Source organism: Callithrix jacchus, chromosome 20 (genome assembly GCF_049354715.1).
Source record: "Callithrix jacchus isolate 240 chromosome 20, calJac240_pri, whole genome shotgun sequence".
Lineage (NCBI taxonomy): Eukaryota > Metazoa > Chordata > Mammalia > Primates > Cebidae > Callithrix > Callithrix jacchus.
In genome coordinates, this window is record NC_133521.1 from 40127414 (window position 1) to 40155099 (window position 27686).

Sequence of the window (27686 nt, forward strand, 5' to 3'; positions counted from 1 at the left end):
AAAATAAGGAGAGAGAGAGAGAGAGAGAGAGAGAGAGAGAGAGAGAGAGAGAGAGAGAGAGAGAGAGAGATAAAGTGAAGGTTAAGGTGCTACACATGTTTAAAAACCCAGATATCATGAGAACTCACTATAATGAGAATAGCAAGGGGCAGTCTGCCTCCATGAACCAGTCCCCTGCCACCAGGACCCTCCTCTACAAATCTACATGACATTTGGGTGGAGACACAAATCCAACTAACATCACCAGGTGCCATGCTTAGTGCCCTACACCAAATAACTCATATAATACAAAACAAAACAAAACAAAAAACCCAAATAGGCTCTAAAAGTCCAATTTTACAAATGAAGTGATAGAATTTCATAGAGATCAAGTGACCTTTTCAAGGCTATACAGCTGGTGAGTGTGGTACCCTAACTTTGAACCTAGGCTGTTGGCTCCTGAGTCTGCTCTTGTATTACCAAACTAGGCCACTTCAAATGAATATTTTTATTTTCTTCAATCAAGTACTTTGACTATGAAATAGAAATCCGTACTTGCTTCTATCAGAGTAATTAAGAAAGAATAAGTCGGACAGATGTGCATAAGTCAAATAGCTCCAAAAATAGCAAAGCAGATTATGTTGAAAGTTCAGACAGGACAGGTTAGCACTGCTGGTTATGTGTAAATGATCAAGTAGAAGGAGATGTTCCCAAATGATTAATTAGCCAAAAGTCCATGAGACTCATGCTAAGTACACAGACCCAATTGCTCATCTTCTAGGAATGAAACCTCTGAAAAGCTGTACAGATTATGATAAAATATAAGTAGAAATTTGTGAATTTTTAATAATTCTAGCAGGCCCGAACAATAAATTAAAATGACAGCATAAGAGGCAAAGAAGTGTAATACCAGCCCAACAATACGTTCAAAGCACACAGTTTGTGGGGAGATCCCAAAGTTCCCAAAAGGAAAACCTATGTGAAAAGGCACACATATAAAGTTGTATCATAAGGGTGTGTCTAATGGGCTTTACTCAGCCTAATGGCCAGGCTTTCATTACCTTAGAGGGTTTTTAACCTCAGCTCATCTGAGAAGTTATTCTTATACTTTGGTTATGCTTAGGATGAATGCAATCAAGAAAACTGTCAAAATGTTATAATGAAAACTCCAAGAAGTAATACAAACTGCATTATAGTAACTCTGGGTAATGAAAAGTGCATGTATATATATAATGATGCAATGAATGAAATACTGTTTTAGAATTGGTTTTAGTGTGCTTTAGTACATTTGCAAGCATTATTTGTATGTTTTATCTGCTACTAAAGGTGTCTAAAATTTTTGAAAGACTCGGATATAGTGTGCATAGCAGCTCCTGCTGGTGCTGGTGTTCTAGCCTTGTGCCTTTAGAGCCCTATTCCTGTGCATTCCAATTGACTTCCTGCAGCTGAACTGCATCTTTGTCCATGGGCCACCCACAGGCTTCCAGGACACACCCACACATGTGCACAGGGTGGGCTACAAGTGCTTTGAAATTGACTGCCCTCATTACCACCCTGGGACAACAGCCCCTACCCAATGACTAACAGGTGTAGGGGTATAGAAACACCACCTCCCTTGCCCCTTGGCCAGGATAATTCTGAGGCATGTCTTTTCATCCATTCCTTGTAGGATTGTTAGTCACCTACTGGCTTGATAACATAGCCCTTAGGGACTGACTCTCTTTCCCCACATTGATTGCCCATTCCTTTGCCGATGGGCCTTCAGCTTCCAAATATGTTGTGCATTCTCAAGCTCTATCAGAGAATGCTTCTGGAGAAAACCCAACTAAGAGATTACATTTGTAACTGCAGCTTAATTAATATTTAAGAGTTGATAGTCAAATTTATAAGCAACATTTATATTATTCAGGAGATATTGTCTTGAAAAAATTGCCTATAATCTAACAAATGATTTTATTAACTGGAACACTAAGCAAAGCAATGGAATTCATAGTTGTTTGTCACCAGGCACAAACATTCTTCATACATTGGAGAATACATTAATGTCTGATAGACTCCTAATCCACTTCCTAAAAACATCCCAAATATTAGGGTTTCATGGACTCCTGCAGAGTGAATTAGCTGTTTCATCCTCTCTGCTCTTACAACATTTGATTCATATTTCTGAAACAGCTTATATCATGCTGCATTGTAATTTATCTGTTTACATAGGCATGTGTGTTTCCAAAACTATTTTTGGAGTTTCTGAAAGGTAAAGATCAAGTCTTATTTGCCTTTGTCATTTCCACACCACATTCTGCACGTGCCACATTGTTGGCTGCAATATTGGAGTTGCTAAAAAAAAAAAGAATAAATGAATTAAAGGGCACCAGTCCTGTCCAATAGACCATATTATGTGTCCTTAAGGAATAAGGCTGTTTGGTTTATCATCAAAACCACTCCAGCACTATGCAGAGGTCATAGTAAACAGTTAAGGCTTAGTGTTGAACACTAAGTAAGTGAGTGAATGAATGAATGAATTAGTGAGTGAATAATTAGTGAAGCATATTGCTGACACCATATTGTTTTTGAGCAATATACAATGCGTATCCTTTATTTTGTTGGTAGAATGTAGCTTAGCTTGGTTGTGATGTTCTGTTAATGAAATAACAATATAAGTTAATTTAGACTAATAGTTTTGGCTCCTCAGTATCATTTTAAAACTTGACTTTGTCATCCATCTTATTGAATATTTCTCCTAGCTTGGTATCACTCATAAATGTATCTAACCTTCCATCATATCACTATAATGGAGACTTTTGCTAGTTAAGTCCATGACTTACTTAGGGGTACAACCAATCATGTAGGCCAGGAATTGGAAAACCATAGCCCATGGGTCAAATCAGGCCTGCAGCTTGTTTTTGTAAATAAAGTTTTATTGGAACACAGCCACATTTATTTGGTACATACTGTCTGTGGCTGCTTTCACACCTCATTGTGTGAAATTCTATAATGGCAGAATTGAGTCATAGTTATGACAGAGACCATATGGCCTGCAAAGCTTAAAATATTTACTATCTGGTCCTTTACAGAAAAATTTTGCTGATCCTTGTGTTAGTCTGTTCTTGTACTGCTATAAGGAACTACCTGAGACTGGGTAATTTATGAAGAAAAGAGGTTTAATTGACTCATAGTTTCACAGCCTGTACAGGAAACATGACTGAGGAGGCCTCAGGAAACTTACAATCATGGCATGGCAGAAGGCAAAGGGAAAGCAGGCATGTCTTCACATGGCAAAGCAGGAGAGAGGGAAGAGGGAAGTGCTACAACCCTTTCAAACAACCAGATCTCATGAGAATTTACTATCACAAGAACAGCAAGGGGGAAATCCATCCCCCTGATCCAATCACCTCCCACCAGGCCTCTCCTCCAACACTGAGGATTACAATTCCACATGAAATTTGGGTGGGGACACAGACCCAAACCTTATAAATCCTTAATTAAGATAATAACTCTTATAAGCTACCATCTTGTGCATAAGGTCTTCTGTAAGCCTTGTTATGTGCCCTGTTGAAATCAAGATACATTGTGCTATTCCCTCTCTCATTGAAGTAATATTATCAAGGAAGCAAATGTAATTATATAGTACAAATACCTCCTAGTGAACCCAGCGTGATTTCTAGTGATCAACACATTAGGAGACAAAATGTTCTTTGAACATGTATTTGATCATTGTTATGGGATTTCTATCCCTGTGTTAGTGAGCCTGTGGCTAACCATTCTCTGATGGAAAAGGCTTGGAAAAAAACAAGGAATGAACCTCCTTTTCACTCATTCTTCTCTATCCCATTCCCACAAATGGAGACTCTTTGGTGCTAGATTAAGTTATCAATTGGCTTTATCTCCATGGTTCACAGTTTTATCATCTATAAGATACTAGTTTTCAGAGTTAATATGAAGATTAAATGAAATAATTTGAAGATGTAAAAATAACTATAATTACCAACATGTATTGAATGATTTTTTCAGATGCTGTGATAAGGAATTTTAACATTCATTATCTCATTTAATTATCATAAAACATAATGAAAATTGCCCCCAATTTATAGGCAACATGCAGATATATTAAGGGACTTCATATGATCCTTCAGTGAGTATTTATTTTATTATTATTTATTTTTTAATTCACAAAAATTGTATGTATTCATGGTGTACAACAAAATATTTTGAAATACGTATACATTGTTGAATAGCTAAATCAAGTGAATTAACATGAATTACCTCATATACTTATTTATTTTAGTGAAAATGCCTAAAATCTCTTTTGATAATTTTTAAATATACAATGCATTGTTATATAATAGATCTTTTGAATTCTTGAATGTATTCCTCTTGTCTAACTGTAATTTTATGTCTTTTGACCAATGTCTCCCCAGCTCATTCCCTCACTCACCCCAGCCCCTGGTAACCAATATTTTATTCTCTGCTTTTATTAGTTCAGCTTTTTTAGATTCCACATACAAGTGAGATCATGTAGCCTCTGTCTTTTTGTACTGGCTTAATTCACTTAGCATAATGTCCTCCAGGTCTGTTCATGTTACAAATGACAGGGTTTTCTTCTTTCTTTAAGGCTGAATAGTATTCCATTGTGTATATATACCCCATTGTTTTTAGCCACTTATTCAGTGATGGACAGGTAGATTGGTTTCATATCTTGGCTGTTGTGAACAATGCTGCAATGAACATGGGAGGGCAGATAGATCTTCAACATCTGGTTTCATTTTCTTTTGATGTGTTCCCAGTAGTGGATAGTTGGATCATATGGTAGTTCTATTTTTAATTTTTTGAGGAAACCCCATATTGTGTTCTATAAATGGCTTTATTAATTCATATTCCCACCAACAGAGTTTTACTTTTTTCCATATTTTTGCCAACACTTATCTTTCATCTTTTTGGTAGTAACCAATCCAATGGATGTGAGGTGATATCTCTTTGTGATTTTAATTTGCATTTCCATGATAATTAGTGATGTTGACCTTTTTTTTTTCATGTGTCTATTGGTCATTTTGTGTCTTCTTTTGAGAAACGTCTATCCAATATAGTAGTGGAAGTCCTAGCCAGAGTAATTAGGCAAGAAAAAGAAATAAAAATCATCTAAATAAGAAGGAAAGAACTTAAATTATTTATGTTTAGAGATAACATTATCTTATATGTAGAAGACTCCTAAAAACTCCACTAAAACTATTGGAGTTAATATAAAAATTCAGCAAAGTTGCATTATACTATGTCAACATAAAAACCAGTACTATTTCTGTACACTAACAATAAGCTGTCTAAAAAAGAAAGCAAGAAAACACTCTCATTTACAACAGCTACAAAAGATAAAATACTTAGGAATAAATTTAACCAAGGGGGTAAAAGATCTCTACACTGAAAACTATAAAACACTGATGCAAGAAATTGAAGTAGACACAAGTAAGTGGAAAGATATCTTGTGTTCACAGATTGGACTAATTTATATATATTGTTAAAATATCCATACTAACTAAACGGATTTGCTTATTCAATGCAATCTCTACTGAAATTCCAATGACCCTTTTCACAGAAGTAGAAAATAATTCTAAAATTGATATGGAATCACCAAAGGTCTTGAATAGCCAAAGAAATTTTGAAGCATCACGTTACCTGACCTTAAAAAATACTCCAAAGTTATGATAATGACATGTTAACTGGCATAAAAGCATACACATAGACCACTGGAACACAACAGAGAGTCCAGAAATAAGTTCACACATTAATGGTCATTTTACTTTTTGACAGAGATGCCAAGAACACATACTAGGGAAAAGACAGTGTTTTCAATAAACACTGCTAGGAAAACTGGATATCTGGCTGGGCATGGTGGCTCATGCCTGTAATCACAGCACTTTGGGAGGCTGAGGCAGGTATATCACCTGAGGTCAGGAGTTTGAGACCAGCCTGACCAACATGGAGAAACCCCATCTCTACCAAAAATACAAAATGAGCTGTGGTGGCACATGCCTGTAATCCCAGCTACTCAGGAGGCTTAGGCAGGAGAATCGCTTGAACCCGGGAGGCAGAGGTTGCGGTGAGCCGAGATCATGCCATTGCACTCCAGCCTGGGAAACAAGAGTGAAACTCTGTCTCAAAAAAAAAAAAAAATTAAAAATAAAGAAAAAGAAATTGGATATCCACATGCAGAAGAATAAAATTAGTTCCTTATATTATACCATAAAAAATCATCTCAAAGTACATTAGAAACTTAATCTTTTACTACTTATCTTCCAGGAGTGAAACTACTAGAAGAAAACATGCATAAAAAGTTCTATGATGTTAGTTTGGGCAATAATTGTTTTGGATCTCACCCCCACAAAACATAGGCAGTACAAGCAGAAATAGAAAAATAGGATTACAACAAACTAGAAACTTCTGCACAGCCAAGAAAAACAGTCAACAGAGTGAAGAGGCAGCCTATGGAATGGGAGAAATTATTTGCAAATAATTCATCCGATAAGAGGTTAATATGCAAAGTACATAAGAAATTCAACACAGTAGCAAGAAAACACATAATTCAAAGATGGGGAAATCTGAGCAAGTATTTTTTAGCCACTACTATGAGCCAGGTACTATTCTAGAACTTGAGATACATCTTTGAAGAAAACCAATAAATGCCCCTATCCTAGTACATGTGGGGAGTCAAGGCAAACAATAAACAAACATACAGTAATGACACATGTATTTAGTGTATTAGGAGACAGTTACTCCTATGGAAAAAATAAAAGTAGAACGGGGAAAGGGAGACTGAAAGTGCTGGAGATGGGTCAGGGGAGGTAAGAAGTGGTCAGGGTAAGCCTCGTTGAGAAGCTGATGATATCAGTGAAGACTTGAAACAAGGAAGTGAGCCCCGTAGACATCTGACAGAAGAGCCTTCCAGTGTCACTGGCTTTCGTTATGGCACAACCAGGATTCCAGCTCAGCTCTGTCAGACCCCAGAACCCAAACCCACAATAACCAAGGTCAACAAATGTCAGTTCCCTACTCAGTCCTCTCCAAGAAATGTGCTGTGAATCTCTGTTTTTTGATCCCTTGGCTGTTGCCTACATTCATTCTGGGCTTACCTTGGCTCAAGCCATTCCTACAGGTCAACATGGATGTCCCATCTTTGTCTCTGATCACATGCTCTGCTTTTGTTACTGGACCTTTTCAGACCTGATGCCTTCTGAGGGCCATGGTGCTGCTTTCCTGGCTTCAGTTCTTTTCTTTTTCACTGGGGTAGTTTGTGATTTTATCTCTGCAATCCTCCTTCAGAATCTCCCAGCCTTTCAAGTCATGTAACGATTTAGTCTATCAAATGTCTTGCCCATACTTTCCCTGTGTGAAGTAGACAATTATACTTTTATCTTCTTTGTAGTTGTTTTTTCAAGAAGCTAGAGTCACCTCTTGTCACTTACAACCATGGGACTCTGATACCACATTCGTAAAAGAATCTAATTTCTTAGCAAAGTCATTTTTTGTTTTGTTTTTGCTTTCCTTTCCAGTGCTGTTTTTTTTTCTTCTCTTATTATTAAAACTCTCAAGAAAATAGAGTTGCCTTTTTATGGCCTACTGCCCCTCTGTCACTACTGATGCCTTTCTTTTAGAATCCAGGCTAAGGGCTAAGTCCTCAGTCACAGGTTGCCTTACTGGTTCATTGGTGCTGAGAGGTTGAAACACTCTCCAACGTAGCAACTCTCCAGACCCTCTATTTTTAGCTGAATTAGATTCCTAGCAGATGTCTGGATAGTAGACGTCTCCCTTAATTACCATAACTTGTCTGGGTGCCATTTTTTGAGATCCCCAAAATAGAGAGTGAAAATAGAACCCACCTCATAGGGCTGCAGTGAAGATCAAATGCAAAAAGTGCATACGAGGATAGTTCGCACAGTACTTGGCCTTGGCATGTAGTGAGGATTTCTGCACGTCAGCTATTCCAGTTGGAGGGAGGCACTTGATTTGTGTTGGAGAGAGAGAGACAGACTGTTTCAACTCAGCTCCGCTGCTCATCAGCTTTATGACTCTGAGTGATGGCTCATACTCCCTAGACTGTAAAGCTGGAATGATAATAGCAATTTGAATACTTCATGCAATAGAAAGTATAAAATAATATGTATGAAAATCCTAGGATAATAATTTAGTATTAAATTAGATGAAAGGTATACAAATGCATAAAATTATGTGAATAAAAATGTTGAAATAATAGCAACTAAGTAAGTATTGGGTCCAATTAAATGTACAAAATACAAACGTATAATAATAAAAGCCATTGGAGTATTGAATGGGATGTATATAAAGTGAACATTAATGCTATCAATAGAATATTAAAGGAAATAGTATGTATAAAGGGCTGAGTATGGTGTCAGGCACTTTGTATAAGCACTTGAAAAATACACTCTAGTGTTATTAGTGTTGTTAATACCATTGGCATCGTATTACCACAACATCTCCTCCCCGTTAGAACTTGTTGCTGTCAAGGTTGTCCTATGAGATAAAGGTTCTCTTTTGGGGGGTACCGAATGAGCACTTAATAGTGACAATTCTGATCATGCATCATTACCCTTTAGGCATAGATTTACCATTGTTAAATTGTTTTTTCTTCAACAATCTCATGAGCTTTCACTTGAAAGTGGCTCCGGACACAAATTGGCAGTCAAATTGGGATTTTACAGATCTTATCTCTAAAAATATTTTTATACCAAAAGGCTAAATAGGATCTTTTAGGAATTCAAGAGTTCTCAAAGGGAGTAATTTTGTCCAAAGAACTAGGTCACATAGAAGGAGAAATGGAATGAGCATTATCCTCCAAGAAGCTATATATATAGGAAGACACAAATTAGTCCTATCGATTAGAGCAGATTTTTTGGTTTAAAATTAAGTGAGAGAAAAATTATATACAAGTGACACCATGAGAGTATCCTGGGGCAGCCTGTATTGTCAGAGGGGAGTAGTTTGCTGAGATAATAGTTATTCATCATCACTGGGTCATGGCTGTGTGCCGTTCTTTCATTGCCCTGGAGGTACACTCTGCTCCCTTCTTGCTATTCAGTGCTTTGGAGGCTACAAACTGCACCACCCAGGCTCCTGGCCCCTTGCTTGTAGTTGAGTGGCTAATGGAGAACCCTACAGGGAGAATGAGGGTGAGGGTACTTCAGGCCAACTGTGTCATTTGGCTTAACATCACATGTCCTGTTGGGAGAACCTTTTCTCCATGATGCTGTCTTGCTGGGCCATGAGTTTTTTTAAATGAAGCTAGACACTAGGTTCTCTGAGGATAGACATTACCTGTGTCTACTCTGTTCAACGCTGTACCTCAACACAGTGTCTGCCCCAAAAGAGGTACTTGATAAATATATTTCTATCAAAGGAATACTCTGGGGATGCCTCACTGAATTGCATTCTAAGAAGAACCACCACCTAAATGTGCATTGTGTACTAGGTATAAATAGAAGCCACACTCTCTCTGAGCAGGAGTTCTTAGAAACAAAGGCTCTTAAAATTCCCATCCACAAGCTGTGACTGCATCATATTAGTGATTTCCACTGGATTGTACATGGGGTCCCAGATGTTCGAGTCTTTTATTTTACAGCATTTGCTTTTCTGCAAGTTTCCAATTAATTGAATTGGGAAAAGTTGTAAGCCCCGTGATAGCAGAACTCTCTCTTTGACAAAACTCACACTTTGTAAAGTCAAAGATTCTTCAACATCCATCCATAAGGCTGAATGACTGACTTGACCAATTCTTTTTTAATATGTTTGTTTTAGCAGCTAGAAATTTTGATGTCATTCATATACAGGTCAGAGGGTCATTTGGGGAAACCCCCGTAGGTGACATGGCTTCCTAGAGCATCATAGGATAATCTGGATGAGAATCCAAAGAATTTCCATTGTTACTTTCCAGGTTATTTTTTCCTGGGATTTGAAAATTCATTTTCTCTCTGTCATTTTCTGTCATCAAAACATCAACAAAAGTTGTTTTTAGCAATAACCACTCAATTCTGCTGTCCTTGTGCATACTATCTGCCACTGCCCCTCACTTCTCAAACACCAGTCATATTGCATGACATAGTGCATTCCCTACCACTGGTAGCCTGTTTCTTTTTTCGTTTGTTTGCTTGTTTTTGTTTTTGTTTTGTTTTTGCAAAGGAGTTTTGTTCTGTTGCTCAGGCTGGAGTGCAGTGGCATGATCTTCGCTCACTGCAACCTCCGCCTCTGGGGATCAAGTGATTCTTGCACCTTAGCCTCCCCAGTAGCTAGGATTACAGGCACGCACTACCACACCTGGCTAATTTTTGTATTTTTAGTAGAGATGGGTTTCACCATGTTGGCCTGTCTGGTCTCAAATTCCTAACCTTACGTGATCTACCCTCCTTGACCTCCCAAAGTGCTGGGATTATAGGTGTGAGCTACCAGACTGGTGGTAGCCTGTTTCAACTCATCGCATGTGAAAGTCTACAGTTGCATCTTCCCCACTCATCCGGGGTGATCAGTATTCTACATCACTTTAATCATGGGAATCCTTGTTGTCCATCAACTGGCAGTGACACCTCATTAAACTCATTTATTTTCCCAGGACTGCTCCTGTTTGCTAATTGCCCTAGTTTAGTGTCCCAGAGGTCAGGTCTGATCAGGGATTTAAGTACATGCCATTTATTGAGAGATTGCCCTTAAGAAAAAACTGAGGGACAAGGGGGATCGGGATAGGGAAGGGAAATGCCAAGTAAGGATGTAATTACAGGTAAAGTCTAGTCTTGGCCTGATCTGTGGGGGTACTAGGGGCACAATTTGCCCCATGACATTGTCCCTGCTACTTCAGGCAAGGGGATTGCTAGTCACAAACTGTTGGCCGCCCCTGGTGAATGGTGTTTCTTTCCAGATGAAACAGTTTTTGTCCTCTAAGGGCTTGTGATGTAAATGGAAAGCAGCTGTGAGCTGTTAGCAGCCAGAGTTCGTAGCAACTTTACTTGACTAGTAAAGGGGCTTGGGTGGGGTGCGAGAGCATCTGCTATATTAACTTGTATGATCTCAAGACAACCCTACGAGGAAGAAGCCATTATCATTACCATTTTACAGATGAGGCAATGATATCTTGGGTTGTGTGTCTCAGAGACATCTCCTGAGACTAGATTCATGTGGTTTATTTTAAAAAAAAAGTTACCAATACTTTAGAACTTCTTCCAAAAAATTCAAGCAGATGTAAATGAAACCCTCTCGAACACATTCTATGAGAGCAGCACTACCTTAATACCAAAACTGGATAAAGACATTACAGGAAAAGAAAACTGCAGACCTAATATCTCTTAAGAACAAAAATCCTCAATGAAGTATTAGCAAATAAAATCTAAAAATCTATAAAAAATTACACCACAACCAAATAGAATTTATTGTAAGTATGCAAGGCTGGTTCAACTTTCAAAAATTAATTATCGTAATCCATTATATCAATTGGCTAAAGAAGCAAAATTATATGGTAATATCAACTGATGAACAAAAAGCAGCTGACAAAATTCAACACACATTTATAATAAAAAACTAAACTAGGAATGGAGGGAAACTTGTTCAACTTAATACATAATACAGCATATACACAAGTTGTTTACAGCTGATATCATACTTAAGGTAGGAAATTGGCCATGGTCCTTCAAAAGAATAAGGCAAGAATTTTTTTTTTTTACCACTCTTTTCAGTATGTACTGAAAATTATAGCTACTGCCATGAAACAAAACAAAAAAAAATGAAATAAAAGATACATATGCTGGAAGGGAAAAATAAAACTCTTTATTCATAGATGATCTGATTGTCTGAAAATTCCAAATAATCCATGTAAAAGAAAAATGACTCCTGGGACTAATCAGTGACTTTACAAAGGTTGTGAGATACAAGGTTCATTTACAAAAGCATTAAAATTTTTTAAATGAAGTGTTTCAATGTAAACAAAATAAGTACAAACTCTATATGTGGAAAACTGTAAAACACTGATAAAAGAAATCAAAGACGATGTAAATGGATCGAGTTATGTGTTTGTGGATTGAAAGACTGTTTTTAAGATGTCATTTCTTCCCAACATAATCTATAATATTCAATGTAATCTCAATCAAATTCAAGCAAGATACTTTGTAGAGTGGAGTCTGTAAGATTAAGCACATAAGCACTGTGCTGTAGTTGATAAAACTGTTTCCCATAGAAGTGTGGGTTAACAACTCTGAAATCTCTATACATGTAGAGTGTAAATGAATAAGTTAATAGGTGACAGATGGTGGAAGCCATCATTCTCACTGTTGGTGCTGAAGGTTATAGACAAGCAAAGAAAGATGGCTAGAATGATTCATCAGATAGTGAATTAGAGTCAGAGACAGTAGAAGGAACATGTTTAGCTTAATATTTCAATAGATATGTGTATATATGTATATACAGAGATTAGTATATATACACAGGTATGCATGCATATATGTATGCATATATACGTACATACTGATATATCTATTTTAAAAATATGTTTTGGATGATGAGTTTTGAGGTGTACTGGTCTATTGTCTGGTAGAATGCTCCTCAATGGAGATTTATCTAATTCAATATAGCCTGTCTATGTTGCTCTGTCAATTGAGGGATAATGACACCCCAGTAGCCATGTAACACCCAGATCTTGGCTTCTAATACCATTTTCAAATAAAAGTAACTGAAATAAATTGGCTTCTAATACCAGATTCAAATAAAAGTAACCTAAAGAAATTGCTGATTATAGAACTTGAGTAGCATTACATAAATGAGCTCCACAGGATCTTGTGCCAGAAAATGAGGCAGTGATGGAAATAAAAATTAGATGGTGGTATGCTGAGTGGCACAAAATCCAACTGAAAGAGTTCTCAGTGTCCCAAGATGGAACAATTGGTGCAAAAACTGGTGTATATCGTAGTACAGCTTGAAGTATAAAGTAAATATTGATGAGTTTATATTGATTTGAACAAAATTAATAGAGAAGAGACAAACCTCCCATGTAGAAGAATTCCAAAATGTACATAGATACTTCACTTGTGAGGAAGTATATAGTAATTCCCTACTCCTTAGATGTGGGCTACAAGTAGTGATTTCCTTACAGAAATACAGTATGGAGAGTGGGGAGGAGAGTAACTTTGGAGAGTGTGTAGTCATTATATATTGTAATTAAAATGATACTTTCAGCGGTCTTCTTTTCCCAAATCCACACCTTTAGCTTAATCATGAGAAATATATTAGGCAAATTTCGATGAGGTGCATTCTACCAGGTAATGGACTAGTACACCTCAAAACTGGTCCCAAATGAAGAAAGCCTGGGAAAATGTCACAGCGAAGAGGAGCCTTGGGAGGCTTGATAACTAAATGACATGTGGGATTCTGGATGGAACCCTGGAGCAACAAAAGAACATTAGGGAAAAATTAAGGATATCAGAATAAACTATGGCCTTTACTTAATAATTATCTATCAATATTGAGTCCATGATTGTGACAAATGTATCCTATTAATGAAATATGTTGATAATAGAGGAAACTGGATGTGGAGTATATGGGGACCCTTGTACTATCTTTGCAAATTTTTCTGTACATAAAAACTACTCTAAAAAGAAAACTTTATTATTATATAAAAAGAGAAAGTATTCCCCCAGGAAACTAGTATGGCAAAGAAAGTATTCCCCCAAGAAACTAGTATCGGGCAGGAAAACAGGGTGAGATTTTGAGTCAAGACCCAGCCTCAGGCTGAACCTGTGCAGGAGCTCTGGAGGTAAATTGCACAGCAGAGGTTATCCTGTGTGTAGGTGAGGCTGCTGGACATTGATATTCCTGCACCAGTCGTTGACCACAGCTGCTACCCTGGGGTCATAAACTCCCAAACTGTCTGTCTGTTTGAGCAACGTGGCTCCAGAAGTCCAGAGGTGATCTTCTGAAGAACATGAGGTGAAAGCGTGCTGAAGTAGGGACATGGACACACCCAACCGATTAAGGGGATTATTCAAGGAGTTTTAGGCAACATCTTCAGTATTCACTGCACTGAGCCACAGGGAAAATAACTCATTTACCCACAGTCACAGCTCTGGCAGGTGGCACAGCCAGAATTCACAGCTGGTCTATGTGGCGCAAAGCTGGCTCCATCACTACATGGTGGTATGCTGTCCTCAAGGCTCTGCAACTCTCATGAGGCTGTGACATTGAGAATTACAATTCATGATTTCCTGCACTATTGAGGGGCTGGGAGATAACAGTGGATGTGCAGATTATGTTCTGACCAAAGAAATTCCCACAAAGAAATCCCTGAATGGCTTACAAAGCTGGGAGAAAAGATATTCTGTAGCTATTTATTGAATGAATGCACATTTTTAGCAAAAAGTTTAGTGGATCTTAACTAATGATGTCTAACTGGGCACTGACTTTTCAGGCTGGGAAAGAGAGAGAACTGATGGGGCTTAGCAGAATCATCATTACCATCAGAAATTACCTCTAGCCAAAAAAAAAAAAAAAAAAAAAAGCGTCCTGTCTGAGAAGCTGTGGCCATAAATGTCTATTTCCCACATTTCTCCCAATACCAAAGGTCCACATAGGCCTCATTAAACAATTTCCAAGTGACAGATCCCAGGATGTAGGACTTTCAGAAGAATCATTGCTAATGCAGATTTTGTAATCTCCACTTATGTAACATAATTTAATTAAGTCTGTTTCCCAAGGAAAGCAGCAAAATGGTGCTTAATGTGGACGACTTTTCTTTACAGGCAAGCTGTATGATAACAGAACAGAGATTACCGTTCCTAACTACCTGCCACCATGAACCTGGAGGATGCTTATTGTAAAAATGCCTCTTTTCTCCACCAGGGTAAGGCAAAAAAATAAGTGCTACTGTTAGTGGAATTTATTTCTGGCTCACCTTGGTCTATTGCCTTTGGTTCCCCACTCCTCTGAATTGTGCTTCTGCTGCTGCTTTCTTGCTCTTATTTTGCCAAGAATTCAAAGTGTTCTCTTTGTTATCATGTGTTAGTCAGCCTGGACAACAGGCTGCTGCTGTGACAATTAACTCTGACATCTCGGTGGATTAAGTAAAACAAGGCTTATCTCCCCTGTGAAGTGCCTTCTCACATCTTTCTAGTTATGTTTTCTAGAACACTTGATCTGCCAGGGAGGAGAAGTGTGTTCAGGCACACTAAGTCTTAAATGCCTCAGCCTGAAAGAGCCATGTGTCACACTCAGAGTTCTTTGGCCATATCTAGTGACATGGCCTCTATCTGACTTCGGTTCTTTAGTGAGTATTCTGTGCCAGATTTCTAAATGCCTGAGATCACATTTTTATTCCTGTTGTGTTTTGGAGATAGTAAGAATAGGATAGAGGCTGGTATAATAAAGTCAACTCATAATTTGTAGAAATGCATTGTCTGGTATAATAGTAGACATGTGTGGTGATTTCAGCTTAAATGTACATGTAAATTAACTTTTCAGTTTCTCAATTACACTAGCTACATTTCTATTGTTCAACAGCCCATGTGCCTAGTGATTATCATATTGGATAGTGTGAAACAGAATGTTTCCATAAGTACAGACTTTCTAGAGCATTTTAGAATAAACTTTCTAGAATGTTTTAGAATATTCTAGAATGATCTAGAGCAATTGACTATTATGACTCTAACAGGGGCTTTTAAGGAGTTTATCGAGGCTTCTGACTTAACACTTTCTTTGGTGAAGATCAGCCTGAAGTGCTTTAGTGATTTCGAAGCTGTGTTAGGCAGAAATTCACTCTGATTTTAGCTGGTGTGCATGCTTTTGTGTATGATTTAGCTGAAACAATGGACTTCATGGCTGAGAAAAATTTGAAAAACACTAAAGGAATGTAAAGAGTCTTGGGGCATAAACATCTAAGTTTACATTCTTGTTCTGGCCAGGCGCAGTGGCTCACACCTATAATCCCAGCACTTCGGGAGGCAGAGGCAGGTGGATCACAAGGTCAGGAGTTCAAGACCAGCCTGGCCAATATGGTGAAACCCTGTCTCTACTAAAAATACAGAAATTAGCCGGGTACGGTGGCAGGTGCCTGTAATCCCAGCTACTCAGGAGGCTGATGCAGGAGAACCGCTTGAACCTGGGTGGCAGAGGTTGCAGTGAGCCAAGACTATACCATTGTGCTCCAGCTTGGGCAATGGAGTGAGACTCTGTCTCAAAAATAAAATAAAAATAAACAAATAAATCCTTGTCCTTCAACTTAAGAGCTGTGAGATCTTGGACAAGGTAACTGTGCAGCTCTACAGATTCACCATCTCTAAAGACTGAGATGGAACATCGACCTCATAGTGTCATTATGAAGGTGAAAGGAGCCAATGTGCGAATGGACTGCCTGGATCCAGTGCTTTTAAGTAAGAACTCAGAAAATGATAGCTATCCTTATAATCATCACTGTAATTCTACAGCACTCATCAATAATTTAGAAGAAACTAATTGTGGGTGACATGAGCCTAAGAATGATAAGAAACATGTAATTTGAGAAAATTAGATTCAGAAAGATCCTAAAATGGATAAAATATTGTGCTTAGTTTAAGAAGAGGAAGTTTAGTAGGTATAAGCATAACATTTTACCCTGGAGTCTGGGAATATAAGTACATAAGAATAAAATTGGAGACAATGTAGTTTAATGGCACCATATTGGAAAATAGAAATCCTCCAATCTAACAGAGGCTTTTAAGCCTCTGTCATTGTTGTATAGTCATATAATAGGGCTGTATCAAGAAATATGAATGTCCGCACCACTTTGCCTTAGCAAACCGTACATGGGTGAGGCTTTAAGTTTTGTATTTTAGTAGAAGCCAAGAAAGCTGGAACAGTTTTTCTTCTTTCAGAAAATAATTTAACAGTTCCTATGGTCCAAGATTGTCTACAATACCAAATATCAAAAGATTGGCTATCACTCTCTGAGAGCCAACAGACTGGAGGAGAGAGATATTGATCAAATAACTACCCAAATAAATATAAAATATCAAATGTGATATGTGCCTGGTCAGAGAGGTCCACAGTGTTCAAAGAACCTTTACTAGGAGAACTTTTGTTCAATTCAGAGAGACCCAGGTAGAATAGGGGTGAGTTGGGAGAAAAGGAGGCGTTTCCCAGGCATAAGGACCACACTTGTTAACGTTAACGTTAACAAGTTGAAGGAGAACACGTCTTGGAACATAAGGTTCAGGAGAGGCAGGGGCCAGACCATAGGGCGCCATGATTTGAATCTTTGTTCCAGAAGCAATGGGAAGCATTGATGGGGTTTGGATAAGAAAGTGGCATGGTCATATTTGTCGTTTGGTAAGATGACAAGACTGTGAGATGATCACAAGTTTATCTACTGACATGATGCATTGTATCGTTGATTTCCTATTATGAAGCCACCCTTGCTCTGAAATAGTAAACCATGTTTGGTTATAATAATTTTTTCCCTTGTTTATTCATGCATCCATGTAACGAATACTCATTAAGTGCCTCCTACATGCCCAGCATTGTAGGTGTGAATTGAGCTGTGGGCCGATAAGGACCTTGCCCCTGTGGAACTTCCAGTAAGGGAGACAGACCACAAATATGTATAAATAAATGTGAAGCAAAGCACAGTGTATTATATAAACAGGGAGCAAAAGAGAGGCTCTATTTCAGATAGTCAGGGAAGGCATCTCCAAGGAAGTGACATTTGCACATAGACGTCTGAGTGATGGGAGGCAGGGCACCCCCAGGAACAGACCCAGCTTCCTTGTCCCTGTAGAATCCCCTCTGTTCTGCAGACATATACTGATTGAATTTTCACATTTTCCTCTCTGCTATTCCCTGCCTCCAAGGAGGATCTGAGTTATGCTATTGAGTATCTGGATTCCCATTGAGCTTTAGTAGTGAATTCAGCATTGTATCTCTCTCATCATTTCCACCTGTCCTTCACTGCAGCTCCCTGACCTAACTCTGCACAGCCCATGCTCTGCTCATTTCTGAAAGAATACAATTTTGAAAGACATGTTTTTCTTTGTTCTATGCCTGTTCTCCTTTTAAGTGTGTTCATTTTATCATTCATTCATTTGGTCATTCTCTTATTCATTTGCTCAACACATTATTTTGTGAGTGACCTCTTTGCTCTAGGAATTGTATTGGTGTGATCGTATTGGCCTTTCCTTATAGGGTAAGGGATGTCTTCTCAAGGGACTGGGAAGAACACCCTACGGGTATTGGCTTCTTCCTCTCCTATGAGATCTTCGTGATGTGTACATACACAAACTCTCTTTTCATGCTCAGTAGGCAGGTAGCTTTACTACAGCTCTACTGCAATGAGGAGGAATCTTCTTCCTTCAGCTTGGTTTCTCAACTACAAAAGACCCTTTTTGTCGTTTTTCATTGTACAATGTGGGCATGAGACACCACATTCCTAACAAGAGAACCTTTCCTTAGATAATGAAGTGTCTCAGAATCAACCCTAATTATCATCAGAGCACATGCCAATGTCATTTTCTTAAAATGAATGGAGGTAAAGAAGAATCATTGATGGGAAAGGAGAAAGGGACCTCCCTGACCCTAGTTCTGGGTATCTCAGAAGGGTGTTCCTGCAGGTTGGCTTCCATTTCTTTCCTGGGAGGTATAGGAATAAGGGGGTGAAGTAAAATTTAATGGAGTAAGGGGCTGGAGTATCCCCCACTTTTATGTGTGTTCAGGGGGGTCATTTATACTGTTATGAATGAAAGGGTAGTACATATGGTGTGTATATAAAAAAATGTGCCTTTCCATCCATCCTTGTCATCAATACAGTTAGTAAAAATTCCCCGAGGATTTTTGTCATTTTTTTTTCTACAAGGGGCAGCTGCAGTATGTTGTTTGTATCTTCAGGAGTATTTCATAAAAATTGTGGAGGAGGCAGTCACAGCAGGCCCAGGTGTGCGATCTCTGTGTTCACCCAGAAGTGTCCCTAAAGGAAAAAACTCTAACAGAGTTCTGAAGCTGGAATATGCTGCCTCCATGAGGTCATCTTTCCCATCTGCGAAGGTAGTCAGGCATGAGCTGGTCATCACTTGGCTGTGTGCTGAAGTAGTGATTCCAGATATCTTGAGTCAGGCATAATAAGTGGGTTTTACCTTGTGGGTCCAGCCTGATGAATTGTTCCTGGATGTCTGGGCTCGCTAGGATGAATGTCATGATCCATGAACAAGGTGTGTCCTGGACATGCAGTGTGGGGAGGATGGGGGTGCACACACTCCATGTATTTGTCATCCCTAGGAAAGGAACGGAACTAGAGAATTGCAGTGCACTTTGAACACTGAGAGTACCAAGACAAATGGCCTCTGTATCTTCATCCACATACTTTATGGGAACAGGATTAGTGATATTAGCCAGAGCAATCCTTCAGGAAGGTCCAGAAAGTAAGTATAGTAAGAGTTCCAAAGTAGACTGTTTTATAGGTGGGAGGATCGTGAGTTCACATTGGTTATATCTCTAGAAAGTCAACTACCTATGAAGTCTGCTTCTTTCATTGATTCCATTTGCTCGTCATTGAGTTTGTTGGTTTGTTGGTTAATGTGTACTTTCATCATTTATTAAGCATTTACTAGGTGCCATGTTCTGTGCTAGATTGTCTAGGTAGAGATGGATCAAATGATGAACAACTCCTAACTCTGGCTTCCTGAGAAATTGGGCCATTTAGAGGTATCTGCCATGGTCCTTAATTACTTTTGCTTGTCTAACATTTAGTCTACTTCTTTTTCTTTTCAGGAAAAAGCCCCCATATTTATTTTAGGAAATTTCTACCATTTTATGAAGCCCTTGTATATAGCAGAATGCACAGACTGTCCACCCTTTCCTCCCACTCACTACAGGAGTAGGCACAGGGTCCAAGCTAGGCCAGTGACAGACAAAGGCTGTTTCCAAAGGGATTGGCCATTATGATGATGGTGTACTTCTGGTGTCCCTCTTTCTGTACTTCTCTCAAGTCCCCTTTAGCTCAGCAAGTCACCAGTTTCCTCCAAATAAACCCCTTTGATTTTCTAAGCATGGCCTGTCTTTGTTTCTGTGATCAGTAACCTCAAAACCCTGATTGGTTCTGCACCTTTTGGTTGGCATTAAGGTGAAAACTCTTGGGCTACAGGCAGATTTTCAGAATCTGGAGACTGTTTAACCTTTGACAAAGCCATCTACTTTTTAGCCCACAACTTTTGTCAAAATAAAGTGAGGAGCTGGCTAGTGGAGGAAGCCAGGGTTTAGGTATCCTTGCCTTTCCTAACTTCTGAAGCACAGACGTAGTAACAACATGGAGTTCACTTCACCTTCCATTTCCATTGGTGGTTAAGGAGTTGATGTTTTCCTCTTACGTTATGGGCAAGATGTCTGTGAAAAAGTATAGCATGGAGGTTAGAAGCATGGACTTTGCCATCTGAAGTTGGCTTAGATTCCAGTTCCGTACTTACGAGTTGTTAACTTGGGGCAAGTCACTTGACCTCTCTGGGTATCAGTTTTCTTAAGTATGAAATGGAGATAATGACAGTCCCTGCTCACACAGGGTTGTAGATTAAATAAGATAATGCATGCAAGGTATTTAGTGATCTTTCTATTTAACATGGATTTGTGTATGTGTATTCTTTACATCCTAAAAACTTGAAGTTACACTCAAGAGTTAGTTTTACCTTGCAGCCTTTCTTTAGATTCTTGTTAGTATTTGGATTTGAGAACAAGAGAGACTGAAGGCAACAGCCATCATCTTATGACCTTTCCCACCCAAATGCCACACACAAGCTTATTCTAAACCCGTGTTTCTTCCTTAAGTGTGCCAGTTACTTAGAGTGTATTAATAGTGCCCTCTGCTGCCCAGAGCACCGCAGCTTAATGGGAGCTCCTGGGGCAGATGAGCTGGGATGTGGGTCTGAGCATTTGGTGCTTCCGTCTCTCCCTCTCACCCTCAGACACGTTCTTCTCCCAGTTCACAGCTTCATTTTCTCGCCTGCATTCCTAGCTAAGCTCTGAGTCATCGATCTCAACCTTTAATGCAAGTCTGTGCCTGGATCTGAACCAAACCATAGATAGATACTCATAAAGGTTGTGCAGATGAAAATGTGTGGTTGTTCTGCTGTTGATCAGCAGCAGGCTGAGATTAGATCCAGGGTGGTGTGTGGTGGGAGCCAAGTCTATTTTCTTGTGTTACAATGAGGAACTCAAGTCTTGCCTGGAGCTGGCTGAGTGATTAACTAAATTGGAGCAATGTGCCATGTAGCTCGCCATGTTGATTAGTTGAGTTCACTTGAGTCCCCTTTTTGCAGCCAAGTGCAATCATAACTTTCATAGCATGGAACTCTAAATCTGCTAACTTTTTTTTGTGGTGGTTACTATTCCAGTTTGAAGAGAAGTGTGTAGAGAAACAATGATGAAAGCGGGAGTAAAGACTTCTGGCAAATTGAGGCTTCACTTCAAACCACCTCATTTAAACATCATACTTTTTTTTTTAAGAAATTTTTTTTTATTTTTAAAATGGAGTCTTGCTCTTGTTGCCCAGGCTGGAGTGCAGAGACATGATATTGGCTCACTGCAACCTCTGCCTCCCAGATTCAAACGAGTCTCCTGCCTCAGCCTCCTGATTAGCTGGGACTACAGGCACTTGCCACCATGCCCGGCTAATATTTTGTATTTTTATTAGAGATGGGGTTTCACTCTATTAGCCAGGATTGTCTCAATCTCCTGAGCTAGTGATCCATCCACCTCGGTCTCCCAAAGTGCTGGAACTATAGGCATGAGCTACCATGCCCGGCAGACTTCATATTTTTTGTGTGATTATAACTCCTCTGGCAAGAATGCAACATGGAGAAGTTGGTGATGAAATGATAAGTATTCAGAAAATCATTGTACGCTGTGCCTACAGAGTCCAGGCTAGACTCAGGGAGATGGTGAGATAATTATCTGTCTTCTACAATGGAGTATATGTGCTTTGTGCAGCCTGGCAAGTGGTTGGGATAGATTTTCCCTGAACCACTCACATGCTTCTCTTTGCTTCCACTGTGACCCATGTCAGTCAGGCAGGTGCCTAAGATGGTATAATCTGAGGTTCCTGGGTCAAAAATCTAATTCATTTCTACTGCATTAGAACTGGAGAGAGATCTTGGCATCCCAAAATCATACATACCAAACACCTCAGCTAACCATCTAAGTCCAAAAGAAATGCAAAATCCATGATATTGTATGTACTTTTCACACCCATAATGTTTTGTTTACTTCCACATAGCTCCACAATATATTATAACACAGTACTTATGAACACAAGCTCTAGAATCAGACAACCTGGATTTGAATCCCAGCCACACCACTTATTACCTCTGCAGCTTTGGATCAGTTGCCTTCCCTTGCTTCCTCTTGATAGTCTCATTGCCATAGCAGGAATACTTAGTCTACCCAACAGAGTTATTATAAGAATTCAAGTTGTGGCCAGGTGCCATGGCTCACACCTGTAATCCCAGCACTGTAGAAGGCTGAGTCAGATGGATCCCTTGAGATCAGGAGTTCAAGACCAGCCTGGCCAACATAGTGAAATCCCATCTCTGCAAAAAAAATGCAAACAGGAGAGCTATCCAAGATGGCCAAATAGGAACAGCTCTGGAGTGCAGTTCCAGAGAGAACAACGCAGAGGGTGAGTGATGACTGCATTTCCAAACAAGTTATTACTGCCCACAGACCAGGAGATTCCCAGGCAGAAAAGTGCCATGAGTTTCCAGCACAGCTGTTTCAGCCGGCACAGCGGGTCTCTGCATAAAAACTCACACAAATCTGGGTGGCCGTTTCACCTGGGCCTGGAAAGCGTGGGAGACAGAGCTGTCCATTCAACTGAAAAAACAAAATGGGGCTGAAACAGGGAGCCAGGTGATTGGGCTTGGCAGGTCCCACCCACACAAACACCAGCAATCTGAAACACTCTGGATTGAGAGTTTCAGAGCAAGCACAGCTGGACCCAGGATGGTCCAGCTCTGTGTGGGGAAGGGCATCTGCCATTACTGAGGCAGTCACAACTACTGAGGCAGCCCAGCATTACTGGTGCAGTCCACTGTTACAGAGGCAGTCCATCATTACTGAGGCAGTCCGCCATTACTGAGGCAATCCTCCATTACTGAGGCAGTCTGCTATTACAGACACAGTCTGCCATTACTGAGGCAGATCACCATTACTGAGGCAGTTCTAACTAAACCTCTGTAAACAAAATCACAAGGAAGTTCACACAGCAGCTGGGCAGAGCCCATGGCAGCTCAGCAATGCCTCTGCTGGCAGACTGTGACTAGGCTACCTCCTTGTTGGACAGGGCAGCTCTGAAAAAAGGCAGCAGTATGTCAGGAACTTATAAATAAAGCCCTACCTTCCCAGGACAGAGCACCTGGGGAAAAAAGGCAGTTATGAGTTCCACTGCAGCAGACTTAAACTTATGTGCCCAGCAGCTCTGAATGGAACAGCAGAGGTCATAGCTCAGTACTTGAGCTCTTATAAGGGACAGACTGTCTCCCCGGGCAGTTTCCCAAACCCTGTATATCCAAAGAGACACCTCATAAAGGAGAACTCAGGCTGACATCTGGTGGGTATCCTTCTGGGACAAAGATCAGAAGAAACCAGCAGCAACCCTTATTGTTCTGCAGCTGATGCAGGTGATCCCCAGGCAAGCAGGATCTGGAGTGGACCTCCAGCTGTCCTATAGTAGAGGGGCCTGACTGTTAGAAGGAAAACTAAAAAACAGAAAGAAATAAGTTCATCGTCAACCAAAAGGATGTCCAATCAGAGACCCTGTCTGAAAGTCACCACCAGCAAAATCCACAGGTAGATAAATCCACAAAGATGGAAGAAACAAGCACAAAAAGGATGAAAACATTCAAAACCAGAATACCTCTCCTCCTCTAAGGGATCACAGCTCCTCACCAGCAAGGGAACAAAGCTGGATGGAGAATGAGTCTGAAGAATTAACAGAAAAAGGCTTCAGAAGGTGGGTAATAACAAACTTCTCTGAGCTAAAAGAGCATGTTCTATCTTGGGCCAGGCGCGGTGGCTCATGCCTGTAATCCCAGCACTTTGGGAGGCCGAGGCGAGTGGATCACGAGGTCAAGAGATCGAGACCATCCTGGTCAACATGGTGAAAACCCCGTCTCTACTAAAAATACAAAAAATTAGCTGGGCATGGTGGTGCGTGCCTGTAGTCTCAGCTATACAGGAGACTGAGGCAGGGGAATTGCCTGAACTCAGGAGGTGGAGGTTGCAGTGAGCTGAGATCGCACCATTGCACTCCAGCCTGGGTAACAAGAGCAAAACTCCGTCTCAAAAAAAAAAAAAAAAAAAAAAAAAAAGAAATAGAACATGTTCTATCTCAATGCAAAGAAACTAAGAACTTTGAAAAAGGTGTGATGAAAATGCTAATGAGAATAAACAACTTAGAGAAGAATATAAATGACTTGATGGAGCTGAAAAACACAACATGGGAACTTCATGAAGCATACACAAGTTTCAATGGCTGAATTGACCAAGCAGAAGAAAGGATATCAGAGATTGAAGATCAACTCAATGAAATAAAACAAGAAGGTAAGATTAGAGAGAAAAGAGTGAAAAGAAATGAACAAAGCCTCCAAGAAATATGGGACTATGTGAAAAGACCTAATGAACATTTGATAGGTGTACCTGAATGTGACAGAGAGAATGAATCCAAGCTGAAAAACATTCTTCAGGATATTATTCAGGACAACTTCCTCAACCTAGGAAGGCAGGCCAACATTCAAGTCCAGGAAATACAGAGAACACCACAAAGATACTCCTCAAGAACAGCAAACCCAAGGCACATAATTGCCAGATTCACCAGGGTTGAAATGAAGGAAAAATTGGTAAGGGCAGCCAGAGAGAAATGTTGGGTTACCCACAAAGGAAAGCCGATCAGAGTCACAGCGGATCTCTCAGCAGAAACCCTACAAGCCAGAAGAGAGTGGGGGCCAATATTAAACCTCCTTAAAGAAAAGAACTTTCGATGGCGCTGTGAGAACAACCCAGGATTGGAGTTCTCGTTGTGTCTGCGGAGAGGTGAGTCTGAGCTGCATTTCCAGACTGATCTTTGTTGCTCACGGAACGGGGAAATTCCCAAGTGAAGAGGAGACGCGGGACGCCAGGCAGATATTCCGCCTGGCGAAGCCGGCAGCCGGGGTGGCGGCGGCCGGCCCTACCCAGCACTCCCCACAGGGCGCACTTGTCTGGGTGCCCCGTTGAACCGGCAACCGGAGACGTGAGAGGGCTGGACTTGAGACTGAGCTAGACTTGGACAGTGGGCCAGCCCAGGGGATTGCAGGAACAGAGCGTTAGGATTGGCCCAGTGGGATGAACAAAACCGCGATTTCAAACAAGCCCCGTGCAGACGGCCCGAGACGCTCTGAGGGGGAGGGGCGGCCACCATTACCGAGGTAACCCGCCCCAACTGAGATACACGCCCATTGCTGACGCAGCCAGCCATTGCCGAGGCAACCCGTCCCTACTGAGATACACGCCCACTGCTGACACAGCCAGCCGTTGCCGAGGCAACCCGTCCCTACTGAGATACACGCCCACTGCTGACGCAGCCAGCCATTGCCGAGGCAACCCGCTACAACAGAGAGACTCCGCCGCAGGGCGTGGCGGAGAACAGCAGAACAGCGGAGCCAGGGCGAGCCTCACAACAGCAGGGCGGAGCCTCGGCAGGCAAACAGTGGCTAGTCTGCATCCTAGCTGGGCAGGACCTCAACGGACATCCAAAAATAAAGCCCAAACCCCCCAACACAGCATTTGAGAAAAAAAAGGGTTTTTTTAATGAGCTCTGTTGCAGCAGAATCAAACATAGCAGCCTAACAGCCCTGAATGAACAACACAGCTCACAGCTCAGCAATTAAACCCCTATAAAGTACAAACTGTCTCCTCAAGCAGCTCTCTGACCCCTCTATATCCAAAAGACTGACATTAGGCAGGCACCATCCTGGGACAAAGATAGCAGAAAAAGAAACTGGTAGCATCCCTCGCTGTGCCACAGCTGCTAGAGGTGCACCCCAGACAAGCAGGGTCTGGAGCGGACCTCAGCACTCGTACAGCGAAGGGGCTAGACCGGTAGAAGGAAAACCAAGCAACAGAAATACTTCATCATCAACATTCAGGGTGTCCACTCAGAGACCCAATCGAAAAGTCAGCAACTACGCAGACGACCAGCGGACAAATCCGCAAAGATGGGAAGAAACCAGCGCAAAAAGGAGGAAAACACCCGAAACCAGAACACCTCGCCTCCTAGAAAGGACCAAAACTCCTCACCAGCAAGGGAACAAAGCTGGACGGAGAATGACTGTGATGAAATGACTGAATTAGACTTCAGAAGATGGATAATGAGAAACTTTGGTGAGCTAAAAGATCATGTATTAAATCAATGCAAAGAAACTAAGAACCTTGAGAAAAGATTTGAAAAAAGATTTGAGGAAATGATAACAAGAATGGAAAACTTAGAGAGGAATATGAATGAATTAAAGGAGCTGAGAAACACAATACGAGAACTTCGTGAAGCATGCACAAGTTTCAATAGCCGAATTGACCAAGCAGAAGAAAGAATATCTGAAGTCGAAGACCAACTCAATGAAATAAAATGAGAAACCAAGATTAGAGAAAAAAACGCAAAAAGGAATGAACAAAGTCTCCAAGAAATGTGGGACTATGTGAAAAGACCTAACCTACGTTTGATAGGTGTACCAGAAGGGGACGAAGAGAATGAATCCAAGCTGGAAAATACTCTTCAGGACATCATCCAGGAAAATTTCCCCCACCTAGCAAGACAGGCCAACACTCAATTGCAGGAAATTCAGAGAACACCACAAAGATATTCCGCAAGAAGAGCAACCCCAAGGCACATAATCGTCAGATTCAATAGGGTTGAAATAAAGGAGAGAATACTAAGGGCAGCCAGAGAGAAAGGTCAGGTCACCCACAAAGGGAAGCCCATCAGACTCACAGCAGATCTCTCGGCAGAAACACTACAAGCCAGAAGAGAGTGGGGGCCAATATTCAACATTCTTAAAGAAAAGAACTTTCAACCCAGAATTTCATATCCAGCCAAACTGAGCTTCAGAAGTGAAGGAAAAATAAAATCCTTTGCGAACAAGCAAGTACTCAGAGATTTTGTCACCACCAGGCCTGCTTTACAAGAGCTCCTAAAAGAGGGACTACACATAGAAAGGATCAACCAGTACCAGCCATTCCAAAATCACACTGAATGCTAAAGAGCATCAACATAATGAAGAATCTACAACAACTAACAGGCAAAACAGCCACTTAGCATCAAAATGGCAGTATCAAATTCACACATAACAATATTAACCCTAAATGTAAATGGACTAAATGCACCAATCAAAAGACTCAGACTGGCAAATTGGATAAAAATCCAAAACCCATCAGTGTGCTGTATCCAGGAAACCCATCTCACATGCAAGGATACACAAAGGCTCAAAATAAAGGGATGGAGGAAGATTTACCAAGCAAATGGAAAGCAAAAAAAAGCAGGAGTTGCAATTCTCATCTCCGATAAAATAGACTTTAAAGCAACAAAGATCAAAAGAGACAAAGAAGGCCATTACATAATGGTAAAAGGATCGATACAACAAGAAGAGCTAACGATCCTAAACATATATGGACCCAATGCAGGAGCACCCAGATACATA

At 40.4% G+C, this 27686-nt stretch overlaps 1 protein-coding gene across 1 annotated transcript in view; it reads left to right on the plus strand.

Annotated features, from left to right (window-relative positions):
* The window catches only part of CDH13 (cadherin 13), a 1362211-nt gene that overhangs the window by 53041 nt on the left and 1281484 nt on the right, over positions 1 to 27686 (plus strand). The window contains exon 2 of the mRNA XM_078357844.1: positions 14751 to 14851. Coding sequence (XP_078213970.1) covers positions 14816 to 14851 — 36 coding nt within the window. The 5' untranslated portion in view covers positions 14751 to 14815. The remainder of the gene's footprint in view (positions 1 to 14750; positions 14852 to 27686) is intronic.